General features: G+C 39.8%; 1 protein-coding gene across 1 annotated transcript in view; it reads right to left on the bottom strand.

Moving 5' to 3' along the window:
* Positions 1-6,095: 6,095 nt before the first annotated feature.
* Positions 6,096-15,160, bottom strand: part of TTC39B (tetratricopeptide repeat domain 39B) — a 139,525-nt gene continuing 130,460 nt past the window's right edge. Inside the window, 4 exon segments of the mRNA XM_006903714.1 lie at positions 6,096-6,186; positions 8,384-8,500; positions 10,287-10,404; positions 12,926-13,034. Of these exon segments, the coding sequence (XP_006903776.1) occupies positions 6,096-6,186; positions 8,384-8,500; positions 10,287-10,404; positions 12,926-13,034 (435 nt within the window).

Here is a 15,160-nt window from a genome sequence, read left to right as displayed (position 1 = left end):
CCATAATCTCTCCTTTCATGTAAATGATTTTCTTGAAGAAAATCCAAAAATTAATCACAGCATAGAAACTGATTGTGTGAAGAATAAAATCATTTCAGAAAAAAAATGAATTAATGAAAATTATTTAAACACATTAACTACACCCCGTCACAAACTGTCATGTGGGCATTTGGCTTCACTCACGTTAAGAGCAAATTAAAATATTTGCATGATTTCCAAAGGAGAGAATGCCATGCCATACCTTCAAACTGAATGAGACTTTCCAGCATTTAAAAATAATTGCTTTTAAAATGAAATGTTAGGCGATATTCTTGAACATGGGTTGTTTTCTCCAATTTCTCTGCCTATCAGTTCAATTACACCGAAACGATCTTCTTTTTTTTTTCCTTGTCTCTTCAAAGGGCACACAAAAGATAACCAATAATTAACACCAATTTATCAGAAAGTACTAAGCAATAAGCAAAAGATTTCACTGGGATATTTATCTCTTGTGCTTCTAAGACCTATTAGATGAACATACAAGGTGTATTATACATTAATTTTCAACAAGTTTTACTAAATAATACTTAGAATTGAGTACCTTGAGTTTTTAAATAAATATCCAATTGGTATGCATCTGGAGGCATTTTTCCCCCCATTAAATAATGTGACAGACAGCTGCTTTGGTTTTTCCATGCAGAGTTGTGTTACAGTATTATTGTGCCAAAGGCATATCACAGACACAGTGCAAACAGGAGAGAACTGGGTTCATTTACTTGAGGCTTGATCAACTTATCCCTTTTTTCCCCATCCTTCAGGCCAAGAACCTGCTCAGTCAACTCCATCCACTAACTAGTCTTCACATCATCTCTTGCTGTAACTAAGATATATATAGGCTGGAATGGACTTCAACAAATCTCCTGCTAAGACAAAAAGTCTAGCCATAAAGATCAGGGAGCAGATACTAAACACAAAGGTATTTCTCTCTTAATAAATTCTGATGTGTCATTTTTGGTAAATTTCAAGTTTAACATTCTAAAGAAACTAACAGCAAAGATAAAAAAAGATAAAATTACCACCAACTGGAAACAGAAACACAACAACATAAGAAATGGAATAATATGTCAATGACTGGGTTGGGGTAGAGAGAGAGAAGATGAAACAGATCTTATACTCTTCCTGAAAGAATAGTAAAAAAACAGTGTCTTTTCCTATTTTTAAGTTATTTCATATATATCTTTGCATCTATCTACAGACAGAGAAATAGAAGTACATGATCTAGAAATGTCTTAAGATACTAAGAAAATGTGTTAAGTATATTTGTATAGATCTTAGGTATCATACAAATTAAAAAATATTAATAGAAACCACAAAAGGCATAAAATACACTTTAAACCATCTTTAAAATTCTTCTCAGTGATAGTGTGTGCCAAAATCTCCAAACACTAACATTGGCTGAGAGATTCAATATTTAGATGATGCATTTTTCAGGATAATGTTGTCTTAGAAAACACCAACTTCTCAAAGCTAAGAGTCACTTTCTCTATAAAGCTAACAGTCTGTGCTAACATTGGTTTACATTTTTCAACAGGCTATATCTGAAAAAGGAAGGAATGCCTATAAAATGACTTTAAAATAGTAATCTTACCAATAAAACCCCTTAGGCTAATACATAAGGAGTTCTGAGGGGGTTGGGGAATGAATAATGTTTGAAGGTGTCAATAACCTTGATGATCTGCAGAAGCATGAATAAACATGATAAAATTAAAATGTAAGGACACTTAAACAGAAACAGCAAGCTTCTTAGACACATTCATATTTGACACACAACTGACAATGCAATTACGGTGATTGGCTGATCACTGCAGACAGCAAGTGAAAAGCAGAACTCCAGGAAGCATGATACTGGGAGGCCTTGAATAGAAGGGAATGAATGAGAACCCCCATCAGTGCTCAGAATCACTCCAGTCTGAGCCATCAGTCACATTTCAAGTGCACAAAAGCCACATGTGACAAGTGGCTGCCAGACGAGGCAGCACTTACTGTTTAAAACAATACTGTTTAGAAGTGGAGAAGGCGAGATTATATCCTAAAATCTCTCACAGAACCAATAAACTAGAAAACTAGGACAGCAAAATGAGCTCTGGAATCTTGAGTCAAAACTCAGTTTTAAAAATATGTATTGCATTTACAATTTGTAAATATCCATCCAGCTAGATTTAAAAATATGAAAAAAATTAATCAAGATAATTCCAAAATTGTTTGTAGAAGGCCAGAAAGATATTTTAATATCCAAGGGAAAATAAGCTTCCAAATATTAAATGCAAGATCAACAGACTCACATTAATAGAATGGCTGAGAACACGAACTATAACGAGTATTAAGAGAAGGTACTGTCAGTGCACACGAAAATATGATTATCTCTGAAAGTAGCCTGAGAAGCCCTGGAGATGTAGTGCATAATGTGCTGGGCTGCAAACTGAAAGGCTGGCTGTTCGAATCTACCAGCTGCTCCACAGGAGAAAGATGGGCATTCTCCTCCCTTAAAGATTTACAGCTTCATAAACTCAACCAAAGGTCACCAAGTGGGTTTGGTGTTAAAAGGAGCTTATGTCAGGGAAAGTAGCTTGAAAGGAGGAAGCAGTGTCTAGTTTTCTCTTTTTCAGAAAGAGGGAAATGTCTTCTTCACAACCACCACATTGATCTGACGTCCTGATCAGAAGAACCACAAGATGATCTCAAAGCTGAACCAGCTCAGGTTTCCAAGACGGTTACACAGCCCTGTCCAACTCACCCTCCTAAGTAAAAGAGCTGTCTGTCCTGTTGTCCAGTTCTGGATTGCTCCAGTAAGTGGAAATCTCCCTGATAAAGGTGGAATTTGCCTTCCTATTGCTTCTTTTTCCAGGAGCACACTCAACTCTGCTCTCTGCAGAGGCAGAGGGTAGGTAGGTGAACCTCCTTTTCTGTATGAGTTAGGATTGGCATTTATCAAGAGAGAGCAGAAAGCATGAAGACATAGGCCTAATCTATGGGCTGACGGAGCCAATCTGCCATCAAGCAGGAGTCACACCTTGTCACCAGTCCTACGAAGAGTAACAGCAACATGAGTCTTTAAACTTACAAAGCCCCATCTAATCAGAATCCCATCTCTCCGTTAAAGGGGGCTGAGAGCATATTAAGAACTACATAAACTATGAGACATACTGGCACCACAACCCCTATCACATACATCCCTCAAAGGACTAGATTAGAAAACTATCACTTCGGAACTAACTTCCCAGAACACCCTAAATCATAAAATAACTTGAAAAGTTAACTGCAGCAGGTGATGCCACAAGAAATGAGTATCCTCACTATGTCTTTGAGAGACAATGGTTAAATATCTATCGGTTCAGTCATATCACAGCACTGAGATTTAGAATAGATTGTTCATAGTACAAGGTGACTATTACAAAGAACAGAAGGGGGGGGTTGAAATCTGTTCTCAAAGACATATGTTCAAGTACTAATCCATGGTACCCTGACTGAAAAAAAAAAGGGGGGGGGAGGTTCTTGGCAGATGTAATATATAAAGGTGAGCTCATTTAGGAGTCAAGTTCTAATTCGACAGCACACAGCAACACAGACTGGCTTTTAGAGTCGGCCCTACATTCAAAGACTGGTGTCTACAGAAGAGCAAGTGGAAGAGCTGGATACACAGACAGACACAGACAAAGGAAGGCCATGTGATGATGAAGGCAAAGACAGAAATGATGCAGCTAACGTAAGGCAAGAAATACCAAGAATTGCCAGCAATCTTGGAAGAAACAAGGGAGGATTTTCCCCTAGAACATTCAGAGAGAAGGTAGCTCTAGCCCTATGAATTTCAGGGATTTAAATTTCTAACCATCTTGAACTGTGAGAGACTAAAACTTCTGTGGTCTTAAACAACCTAGTTTGTAGAAATATGGATAACATCACTACAAAACCAGTATCGTCTGTAACAACAGAACTAAACTAACAGAAAAAATTTAAATGACAAACATAAATTCCTTTCATATTTGGTAATACAACATTAAAGGAAATAAAAACTGCCATTAGCGTAAACTTTTTCACTTTATACAAGAAAATATTCTACTTTCAGCTCTGAATTGCAGCTTCTCACAAGAGCAATACATTCGTTGTATGTGCTTCAAAAAATAACGTAACCAAAAACTCTTCAAAGAAATTTGTAAACTTTTTCTTGAAGTTACATAAAAAAATAATTACTGAACATGTATATATTTTCCATTACTAATTACAATGAAGGTTAATTTTATTTCCTCTTTTGTCTGAACCTAAAGTATGTTATAGAATTCTTACTAAAACACATATTGCTATCTACTGATACACTCTCTGAAGATGGCTAATGTTGAATTCATCATCTTCTGCTGGAAATGCACCACAGTATTGGTCAAGTTTCAACATATGAAAGTGAAAGATCCTATGAACACGGGATACAGAGTAATACAGCAAGAAACAGTAAGGAGCAAATTCAATGGCTATGTTACTGTCAGGATCAACATATGAATAAATTTAAAGGTGCTTAAGAGTATAGGTGTCTTTAATTTTCAAGCAGACCCCAGACTCAGCCAATGCATTTTTGTTGATACTATAATTAGCCTTTCATAGCTTATGAAGAGTTATCACATACATTAGCTACTCAAATCCTCGATAAGCAGCAAGTACTATGTTGCTATGTCTATTGCACAAAGGAGGAAACCGAGCTCCAGAAGGAGTGAGGGACTTGGTCCATGTTTATGACACTATTAAAGCAGAGCTGGGCTCCTGGCTCCCAGTCAACAGTTGTTTCTATTAACCCACAGAGGCTTCCATAACAACCATAGAAATAGGACTAATTCCTGCATAGATTTTCCTCACTCTGGTCCTTAGCCACAATGTGTACAGATCAGGGAGAGGAGGGGAGAGAATGGTGATGGTCACAAAACAAAACACATTCTAGGTGGGCACAGTTTGTGATTAAACGTTCTATATGGTTTTCTATTAGAAAACAATTAGGAAATAAATACCTAATACACAGACTTACAGTTCTGAAACTTAAAGATATCTCCTGAGGAGCCACTGGTCTTTTTCTACACCACAGGCCGGAGGAGGTCACCTCCAAGAGGTCACACCAACAACCAGTAGCTGGGCACAAAGAGTGGAAACTGTCTTCCACACTGTTCTTTGACTGAATTTCCCAGTTAAAGGACGAAGCATAGTCCACATATTTATAAGGAACCACTACAGACCTAGAGAGATTACTAAATTTAGTCTTAGCAGCCTCATGAGTGTAAAACTTCTTGATAAAACATTTAAAGCAGTAGGAATGCCAATTATTTCCTAGAAGAAAAATCTTCACCACATATACAATCAACAGAGGACATTTTCACTGCTAAAGTTAAGGATAATGTCTCAAAATAGGACTTTTTCTTCCTCCCTTTCGATACATATTTTTAAAAGTTTGCTATTATAATAGATTGAAGTACATTCAGACACAGGACAAACCTCTTTAAGATGTTAACATCTATTAACCAGCATGAAGAATACAAAAAACCCCAACATCTTACTGTTTGATCATCATTTCTAGATACAGTTCTCCTCAGTTTGTTATGTAGCTGCAATGTTATCCCATCCATGTGTCTTCAAGCCAGTTCCCTTCTTTAATTTAAAAATTAGGCGATGAAACATAGCCGAAGCTTAACCGAACAACAAATTTAAATATGGCTTAACTTTGTAAGCCATTTGCTACTTAAACAATATTCATGTCCACTTTAAAAAAATAAATAATCTAATTAGATCTTATTGTACCTGTGAGTCTTTCAAAAGACTTCTTCACTCCCCAATCTAATATGAAAGGTGTTTTTGGAGAGGCAAAAATCGAAGGATTTTCTAGATAGTATTGAACATCATTCCATAGGAAAAAACAAATTCTTTATGTTGACTGACAGTAAATCACAGAGATGATAGAAAATATTGACAGTAAAATTAGTTGGGTTTTTTTTTTTCATTTACACGATCACTTTCATACTTTAAGACAAGGTCTAATCTATTGCAAATGCCGGTGCTGCAGGACAACTCCATCCTTCAAGTTCTGGTCAATCCGAGGAAGGTTTTCTCCAGACGTGCAGAGCTGCCTGAATTCTGAAGTGCAGTCGGGACTCCATGGAGTAATCTTTGTAGTTGTTTCTGAAGACAAGAACAGTAAGATATTATGTATTATTAACAATATTTTAGAACAATATACAATCTAATAAAAATCAAAACAACCTTGTACAGCAGGGACCCATCCACTTCCTTTTCTTTCTAACCCTTGGTTCTTACTGGCTTTCAAACTTAATATATATACAACAATGGACAGTATTAAAATGCAGATTATGGCTCTGTGAGGCAGTTGCAGAGGTGGAAACAATATGCTACACTTCTAAAGATCTCCTATTGGTTGTCCAAAGACCACACTTTGAACAGCAATGTTCTTGCTCTCCGAAAAGAGTAACAAGGTTATAGAAGCTCTTTCTGAAACACATTTTATGGTTCTTCCTGAAGAGATTAACTTCCTTCTTGGTGTTGCAAAAACCTGAGGAAGTATCATGTAAATGACAACCTTGATCAGTCAGTCACTCCAAAAGTAAAAGAGAAATGAAGACACAACAAATGTGATACAGAGTATCATAATATCATCAGCAAAGACTAGATGGAGGGCATAAAGATCTCTCGGTATTACTTTTGCAACTTCCTGTGTATCTATAATTAGTTTGCAATGAAAAGTTGGGAAATACTAAAAGAAAGCAGGTTTGTTTGGTGATACCAGGATGAGAGGAAGCTCCTTCCTAAATCTTTTATTAAGCTCAGTTTGTTGGTAAGTCAGAACAGTCCAGTTAGTACACAAGTCCAGTTTGTACAAAGGCAGTTCACGTCTCACATCAGTGAGTCAAATGGTCGCCTTGCTGACAGGTGCCGTCAAGTCAGCCCCAACTCAGCGACCCTGTGCACAGCGTGATCCCGCGGCATCCTCACAATGGCCGCCACTGCGGTCACTGTCGATCCATCACATCCAGGGTCTTCCTCCTTCCAAGCATGAGGCCCTTCCTCCCCTGGTAGCATGATCAAAGTGAGACCGTCTTTACTGCGAAGGAGCACTCTAACCACACTTCTTATGAGACAGGTGTGTGTTTCCTGTGGGCAGTCAGTTCACTGTACAGTCAGAACTGTTCATCAGCCCCATGTTGCTTGTCTCTGTGTACCTTTTCATGCATATAAACTAAAATGAAGCACAGATACACTAAAACATCGTTACCATAATAATACAGTAGTAACGACACTGTGATTCACAGTCACAGAAGCAGCACCTATTTTTCAGCCTTTGTGGGAGTAGCTGGTCTGTACTCATACATAAGCCTGAGAGTCCTAAATGGGACTTTATACTAATTTCAATTCTCACAGACAAACATCAATGGCTTTACTATTATGTATGTGTAATACGGTTAGAGGAACCACAGAAATCTGCAGGTAATCTAAAAAAGGGAGCTGGGATTTGAAGCTTGCACATACTGCCCTGTCTCTCTCTCACTGCCGTCAAGTCAGAACCAGCACATAGCTAATACCCAGCAGTTTTTGAGGGACTATAAAGTGCACAGGAAGAGATTACCCGTGTTATCCTGAGTAGCCAGTATATTTGAACTGCTGGCCTTTGCTTTGGCAGCACAACTCCCAACCCACTAGGCCAGCCTGGCTCATGACCCATGGATGGGTGGTTGCTATTGTTATTGCTCTTCATGTTATACAGGTCTAAGGGCTAGCACAGGAGCCATGAGGAGGACGCTGCAATATGTGCTGGTCTGCTAAGCAAAAGGTCAGCGGTTTGAATCTAAAAGATTTAATCTCTGTTTAATCTCTAGGAGAAAGACAGGCAATCTCCTCCCAAAAAATATTTACAACTTCAGAAACACTCTGAAGGGTCGCTGTGAGTCAGAATCACTGGCCAACAGAGGATTGGGTTGGGTTTTAAAGGCTAAAAATGAGGTCAAGCCCAGAGGCAATGAGGGTGACTGAGAATGTTTCATGCTACTGTGAACAGGTCTGCAGTGAGATAAAGTCAACTAGACCTGAACAGCACCTTCCAACAGCAGAGGCCATGCCTCTCCGCTGGCTCAAGTCCGCCAGCAGCTCCAAGATAGGAAGATGGGCCATCTCCTGCTGTGCAATTCAGAGCCTCAAATACCCAAGGGAGGGTCGACCAGGAGTCAGTCCTGACTCCAGGGCAGCCAGTGGGAGCACCTGTTAGGATGTTAACAATGGCCGTCATCCCTGCAGGAACCACAGCTGACCGCAGGTACAAACCTTTCCAGTCCACACCAATCAAAGTAAAGCTGACCTCAGCACTTACCTCGCCATTTCTAAAACCTTGATGGCCTTGTCGATTTCTCCTTGGCTTTTGTACAAAAATGCCAACTCAAATAGAGTAAATGGCACTAGGTAGTGGTCATACTTCAGCAGCTTTTCACTAAAAAAGGCAAAAAGTAAAAGGCAATTAATTTTTAACAAAACAAGATACGTACCATTCTACTATCTTGCCCATTACTTAGAAAGCAATTCAAGACAACGTAGTATTTGAAGGTAAAACTATCATTATAATGTTACGGAGCCTAAAAAAAAAGTAGCAAAAATAGTATGCTTTTCTTATTTTATTCCTTAATTTAGAGTCAGCACTGAGGACTGGCCACTTCCCCTGCAGGCAGATTGCTGAAGAGGAAAGCTGGAAATGGCAAGACACTCTTATAGGCTGTGGGCATGTCAGGAAATGATTCCATGTAGAAATAAGCAAACAATGTCATTTCTCACTGATGCTCAACTCCCTTTACATTTTTTGACTCTTGTGAAACTAAGAGCCCTGGTAGCAGAGTGGTTGGAAACTCGACTACTATCCAAATGGTCAATGGTTCCAAACTGTCCAGCTGCTTCATGAGAGAAAGCTGCCGAGCAGCCGGTAGATTTGAACCATGAACCGCTGTGTCTGCAACACAACTGTTACTAGTAAGTCACCAGAACTCACTCTGTTCTCTAGTACTCACAACTGACAGCAGCATAAAAGTACAACATTTAAAAGGTTCATGAAGATTCTAGTTAATACTTGCTATAAAAGCAAGCACAAAATTTTCAAAAACCAAAACCAACAAACCAGGAGCTTAGCTCAGGAGAACTTTAAAAAAACCTCTCTGGTACCAAAATCAAAGCTGGGACACCCTGAGGCTGGTAAAGAAATGCCTGGTGACCCAGCCCAGGAGGAGGGGAAGCTGGCAAGAACTGACTCAATCGTCAATACTACCCTGTTCAGATACACAGATACAAATAAATCATGCACAGGCATCGCTTACTGTTTTAAGAACAAAACTGAAAACAAGCCAAGAATTTGGACACAAGTTCAAGCAAATAATCTAGGTACCTATATCTGAGAAGTAAATAGATAAAGATTTAGAGATTTTTCATGAAAGTCCAATTTCAGATTTTTCTTGAAAAATTGTTGGGAGTGAGACCCACAGCATGGAGAGCAGTAATGGGAGCTGAGGAGGTGCTCTGCTCTCAGGGAACGAGCTCTCTCTGCTGTGGGCTCCAACAACCCCAGCTCCCGCCACCACTCAGCCTGCTTCACTGCGAGGCCACTGACTGGCCCTGTTCACTCTCCTTGTAGCCAAAAGGGTCAGGCATCAAGCACTGAGTCAACTCCACGCTCTGAAAAGTAGCAGGACATCACCATCAGTGCTACTGAGAAATTAAATTTAAAAAAACCAAAACCAAAAAAACCGCCAACGTATACACAGCAGGAAGAAAGAGGCATAACACTCAGCACATCCTTTCTTCTCAGTAAGTCTAGAATCCCAAAGATGGCAAAGCCTTTTCACTCAGCGCTGAATTCTCAACACCCAGCAGCTTGGAGGTGCCCAGCTGATACCCGATCACCGAGCAATAAGTGAAAAGACAGACACATGCATGAACTGAAGAAGGCTCAGAGGAGCCAGAAATTGCTGTCAGATTCAAATGTACTAGCTGTTTTTTGAGTTCTTGTGCCTCATCTCCTGACCCCCAGAGGAAGAGCACAAAGTCTTATTGCAGTTAAGGTTGTGATTTGGTTCAAAAAGAACAAATTCAGCAAGGCTGTGTCTTCTATCTGGGAACACCACGCAAAGGCTCTGCAGCAGGTGATAAAAGCATTGCATAGCATGTTCTAATGGCCGGCCATTCTCCAGAAGCTACTACCTGGCCAGTGAGTTAGTTTCAGTGTTTGTCTTTACCTCTGAATAATATGATTGAAACACAGTTCGGCTTGCAGCGGCCGCTGTAAGTTCTTCAGGCAACATCCTTTCAGTAACTTCACCAAGCACTCGTCATCCATGGAGTAATCATTCAATTCTTAAAACAGGCACAAAACACAGCAGGAAAAAGGCATTTAAAAATCCTACTGGAGATCAACAGTTCATTCGGTGTCATCAGATCATTTAAAAAATGTTTTTAAAGTTTGTTATGTCTGGTAAAATAAAATACAATGGAAAAAGTCCTTCTGGAGGACATTCTGTTGAGTGACATAAAAGACATGTTGGTTCTGTTGGTTAGCCATAAAAGAGTAAATTCTGGATGTATCCAGTATAGCAAAAAGCTAAGGCAATATTTACACACACAAACATCCTCTGATGGTAAGCAGGTAACAGATACATATTAAGATGAGTTAAAGGGAAGGCAATATATAATAAGGGGATGAGCACGACATTATCAAGTAAACAAAGAGAAGTCAGAGGTTACAAAGGTGGGAGAATGTAGTCAGAACGTGGATATTGTAACTGATGCTATAAAACAAAATACACGGGGACAGTGGAATGGAACACCAACTGTTTCTGTAAAATTTTACATTAAGCCACACACCCACACACCCCCCCCCACACACACACACAAAATCAGTAACAACAACAAAAAAGGCTGAATTTACTGCATTAGGAGACCACAGTATCTGCTTTAAAACAACAAACAATTGGAGGGGTTATACTCTTGAGTTATGTGACCATAGATCCAACAGCAGGAAACCTGAACTCGACGTAAAATAAAGGCTTTGTCAGTTCTGTAAAAGCTGAAGGGCCATGTGGAGCAGGACGCTCCCTCCTCCTGAGGGTCTGGTTTTCAGCCGGGCTGGCTCCCAGGCAGGAGAGGAGAGCACTCCCATATGGAGAAGCAGATGGCCTTCTCCTCATTAAAAATTCAGGAAGTAAAATGCCCTCTCCAGATCATTATGTTTACAACTTATTATCAATTCTCCCAGGTTATGTTCTTTTGGGGGAAAATTAAGTCATAAAATTAGACAAAACAGTTCTGAAGTACATGAACAGCACCTAAAATGTTCCCAAACCTCTCAGTGCTTGAGAGAGAGGGAGCGAGAAAAGATTGTCTTTCATACTTTTCTTTTTCCCCTTCTGGAAGTGACTTTACCTTGTAGAGCCCTCGGCAAACAAGTATTAAACACAAGATATCGTACTACATTGGACATCTATCTCCCACTCTGGGATTCTATTTTTCTGTAAATTATACTCAACAAAGAAGTCATTCCAAGACTAATAATTTACACAATTTCAGGCTGTGACAACACAGATGGGAAGATAGTAAAATGAAGTCATGAAGACACAGGATTCCACACTCTGGATGAAAGGCTCCTGCTAGTAGCAAAAGCCCTCAGACATCATCTCTCACATGTGCTGTTTTTCGGGGTGCTTTTTTTATATCTAGCAAAAAATCTGTCGATGGGAGGTTAATGATGCTACTTAGCTAACTTAGAATGGGGTAACGACTTCTGGCTGCTGAGAACAGCTAAAATTTCCTTCCAGCTTCCAATCCTTGATGGTCCATTTACCAAAGAATTCACAAGTATCAGTACCATATTACCTTCCCTATTACTTATTGTGAATGATCATTATACACGATATTCATTCAATAAACAACAACTTTCAGGGCCTCGAACCAAAAACCGTTAGGGTAATTACTGGCCGTTACTTTGTATTACCGTTTTTGTGCATACAGTCAAGCTCAGTACAGCATTTTATTGACAAGCTGTATTATCACCACAGCCTAGTATTCAGTGGATAGTGGTTTTGCCAAAGGAAAACATGAATCTCCAGAAAGCCACACTTCATTTTTGTTTAGAAAATGAATGAATGGCAAACAGGTTAAAAATACTGCTTTCCTCCAAAACCCTCAAAAAACAAGACCATTATTTCCTCAGAGTACAGAACAATATCTATCTGATGATTGCTTTTCCCTTAAGATCTGCTTTACTGTGATTTGCAGCCTCATGTGGGTGTTCACAGATAAAGCTCTCAACACTGGTTCCATTTTACAGTCAAAGAAATGTCTTTGTGTCTGAAAAAAAACACAAGAGGTTTAAAAAAGTCAGAGAGCATCCGGCTACGGAAACGACTAACTGAAAGCAGCACAGCGGTGCTCTCCTGGGGGGCTCTGGAGCCCAAGCCCCTCCTCCTCCGCTGCAATAGCTTTATTGAGGTGGAAGTCACACCCCATGCAATTCAGCAATTCATCCACTTAGAGCGGACAACTCAATGGTGCAACCACCACAGTCAACTGCAGATGCTTTTCATCCCCATGCCCTCTGCCCTCTGCCCTAGACAGCACCAACGTGCTTCCTGCCTGTGGCTTCCTTACTCTGGACATCTCCTAGAAACAGGGTCCTGGAAGCAGCTCGTGGTCTTCTCGACTGCTCCGCTCAGCACGATGCTTTTAAGGCTTGTCTGTGCTGCAGCAGGCAGCATCCCTCCTCCTCTCCTGCTGCCGCTCCGCTTCTCACGGCCGCTCGCAGATTATAGCGCCGAGAGGCACGGAGACGACAAACCATGGGCACAGAGACACAACTTGAAGATTTTTTTTTCATACTTACTTGCATTTTGCAAAGCAGCCTCGGCCTTTTCAACAGTTACCAGCAAATTTTCAGAAAGGTCTTTTCTTTTGCTCACTACAGGAAAACCATTCCAGACATACATCATTTCCTAATGAGAAAAAAAACCCCAATCATTTGCAATTATGTGAGATTATGCCACACCCTTGGGTCCTTCCTGTCCTTGGTCACCAGCCTCACGGGGATCGTATTCCTTGGCTCTTCTCATTCGGAGTTTCAGGAGATAATTTACCATTCTCTCATTTTATAATAAGGCTTTGGCTTTTGATATTATAAAGGAATTCAGGGCCGTTATCTTTATTTCATTAATTATTTTATTCATTTACTAAACAGTTATTAATAATCTACTGCTATTTAATCCTCTTGGACAGATGATCAAATAAAGAAGCATACAGTATTTTAAACTGATTTAACAAACAATTCCATTTATGTTGTAATTTTTAAGTAAAAGGAAACATTTTTAATGCTTGCCAGTTGTTTACATAAAATGTTTCCAAGAATGTCACTGGAAATGAACATGAGAGCTATTTTCCTGGGCTCCGGTCCTTTTAAACTATTAAAAACATGTGACAGACCAGTAATGCAATCCGATATGCAGAAAACACATTCACTTAAAGGCCATATGGCTGAAAGGCAGCTCCTGACAATGTACACGGATGATTTCTCATAGCAGATTACATTTAATGGGCCCAGCAGATGAGAATTTTTTTTGGACCAACAGCAAAGGCACTTTTGCTTGAAAATATTTTTCTAATTTTTCTAGTAGTATAGCTCAGGGCTTGCAGGATATGCGAAGAGGAGGAGAAAGCTGGGTAATTAGGATCTTCTGGAAAGAAATAAATTGCTTGAAAAGACTGCTATCAGGCAAATGGAACTGAGGAAGACACACAAGCACAGAGTGGCAATGTTAGCTTCACCTTCGTGCTGCAACTAAGCGCATGACTCAATTAAAGCAGGACTTAAGAGCATCCTTAACTTACCATGTGCTGTGGCACAGTCCTTAGGGAGCTGCGCTGCTAAGCCAGAGACCATGCCTCGCTGGGGGTTCGAACCCACCAGTAGTTCTTGGGAAGAGATGGGCAATTTCCTGCCATGTGATTCACAGCCTCACAAAACCAGTAGTGGGTTAGCCCAGTCAGTCCTGTCTTTTTAGCGAGGAGTCAGAGTTCTGTATCTGATCACTAACAGCCCAACAGTTCAACTCTGTAACTGACTGACTATTTCAAAAGAAGAATAAAGTCTGCTGTCAAAGCCCTTCTGACTCATATGGACCACAAATCCAGTCTATTTCCCATACACATTCTACGTCCGTAAACCAGTGTAGTGAATTCATCTTCTCTAAAGTCTTGAATAATGAAACTTGTGTACAGTTACAGACACTAGAATCTAAGTACAAGGGCTGAGAAACAACTATGCTATTTCAGAATGCTTTCAGGAAATTTCTTAGAAGCAAAAATAAAAAAATGGCCCAGTGTAAACCACTTGATAATGACAAGCCAGAAACCTGCAGGGGGACTGAAGCCAGCTGTTCACTGAAGGGCTTTCCTGTGCTGCTCAGGAAAGAGTCTCCAAGTCTCACAGTGATGTGGTCTATTAGTCTTTCTTTAAAAAAACCCTCACTAAAAACTTTTCACGGAACTGTAACCGAAATGACAAAAAGATGACAAATGAAGCAGTAGGACTGCACTGCCCGGACACTTGTGGCTTCACAGACCCTGAAACACCATCCATCCAACTGAGACAGTCAGGAAATGTCAAACCAATGCCAGATATTGACAGGAAGTCTGAATAACAGAAGCCTTACCATTCTCTAGAAAAGAGTCTGGTGGATTTGAAACAACAACCTTTTGGTTAGTAGGCAAACATGCTACAATACCCGGACTTCTTAAGATAAATTTAGGTTTGCTCTGACGGCTTAGTCATAAGGAGTTGTGCTGCCAATTCAAAGACATACAGTTCGAATTCACCACCTGCTCTGTGAGAGAAGAATGGACAATCTCCTCCTTTGTGATTTACTGCCTCTGAAGACCTGATGGAGGGTCTGCTATGAGTTGCTTCCAACTTATACATAACAGCAATATACACTACGTGAGACAAAATATATAGTCTTAAAATTAATTTCACTGGATGAAATATGTTTACAGCATTGAAGTCTATGGGGGAGAGAATAGTCTAAAAGTATTATATTTTAGGGCATTATTTTTATTGTAGGAGTAT

Source organism: Elephantulus edwardii, unplaced genomic scaffold (assembly GCF_000299155.1).
Source record: "Elephantulus edwardii isolate Elephantulus edwardi_28Jun2011 unplaced genomic scaffold, EleEdw1.0 scaffold00014, whole genome shotgun sequence".
Taxonomy (NCBI): Eukaryota; Metazoa; Chordata; class Mammalia; order Macroscelidea; family Macroscelididae; genus Elephantulus; species Elephantulus edwardii.
The sequence above is the reverse complement of the archived record's forward strand: the minus strand, read 5'-3'. Positions and strand labels throughout refer to the sequence as shown.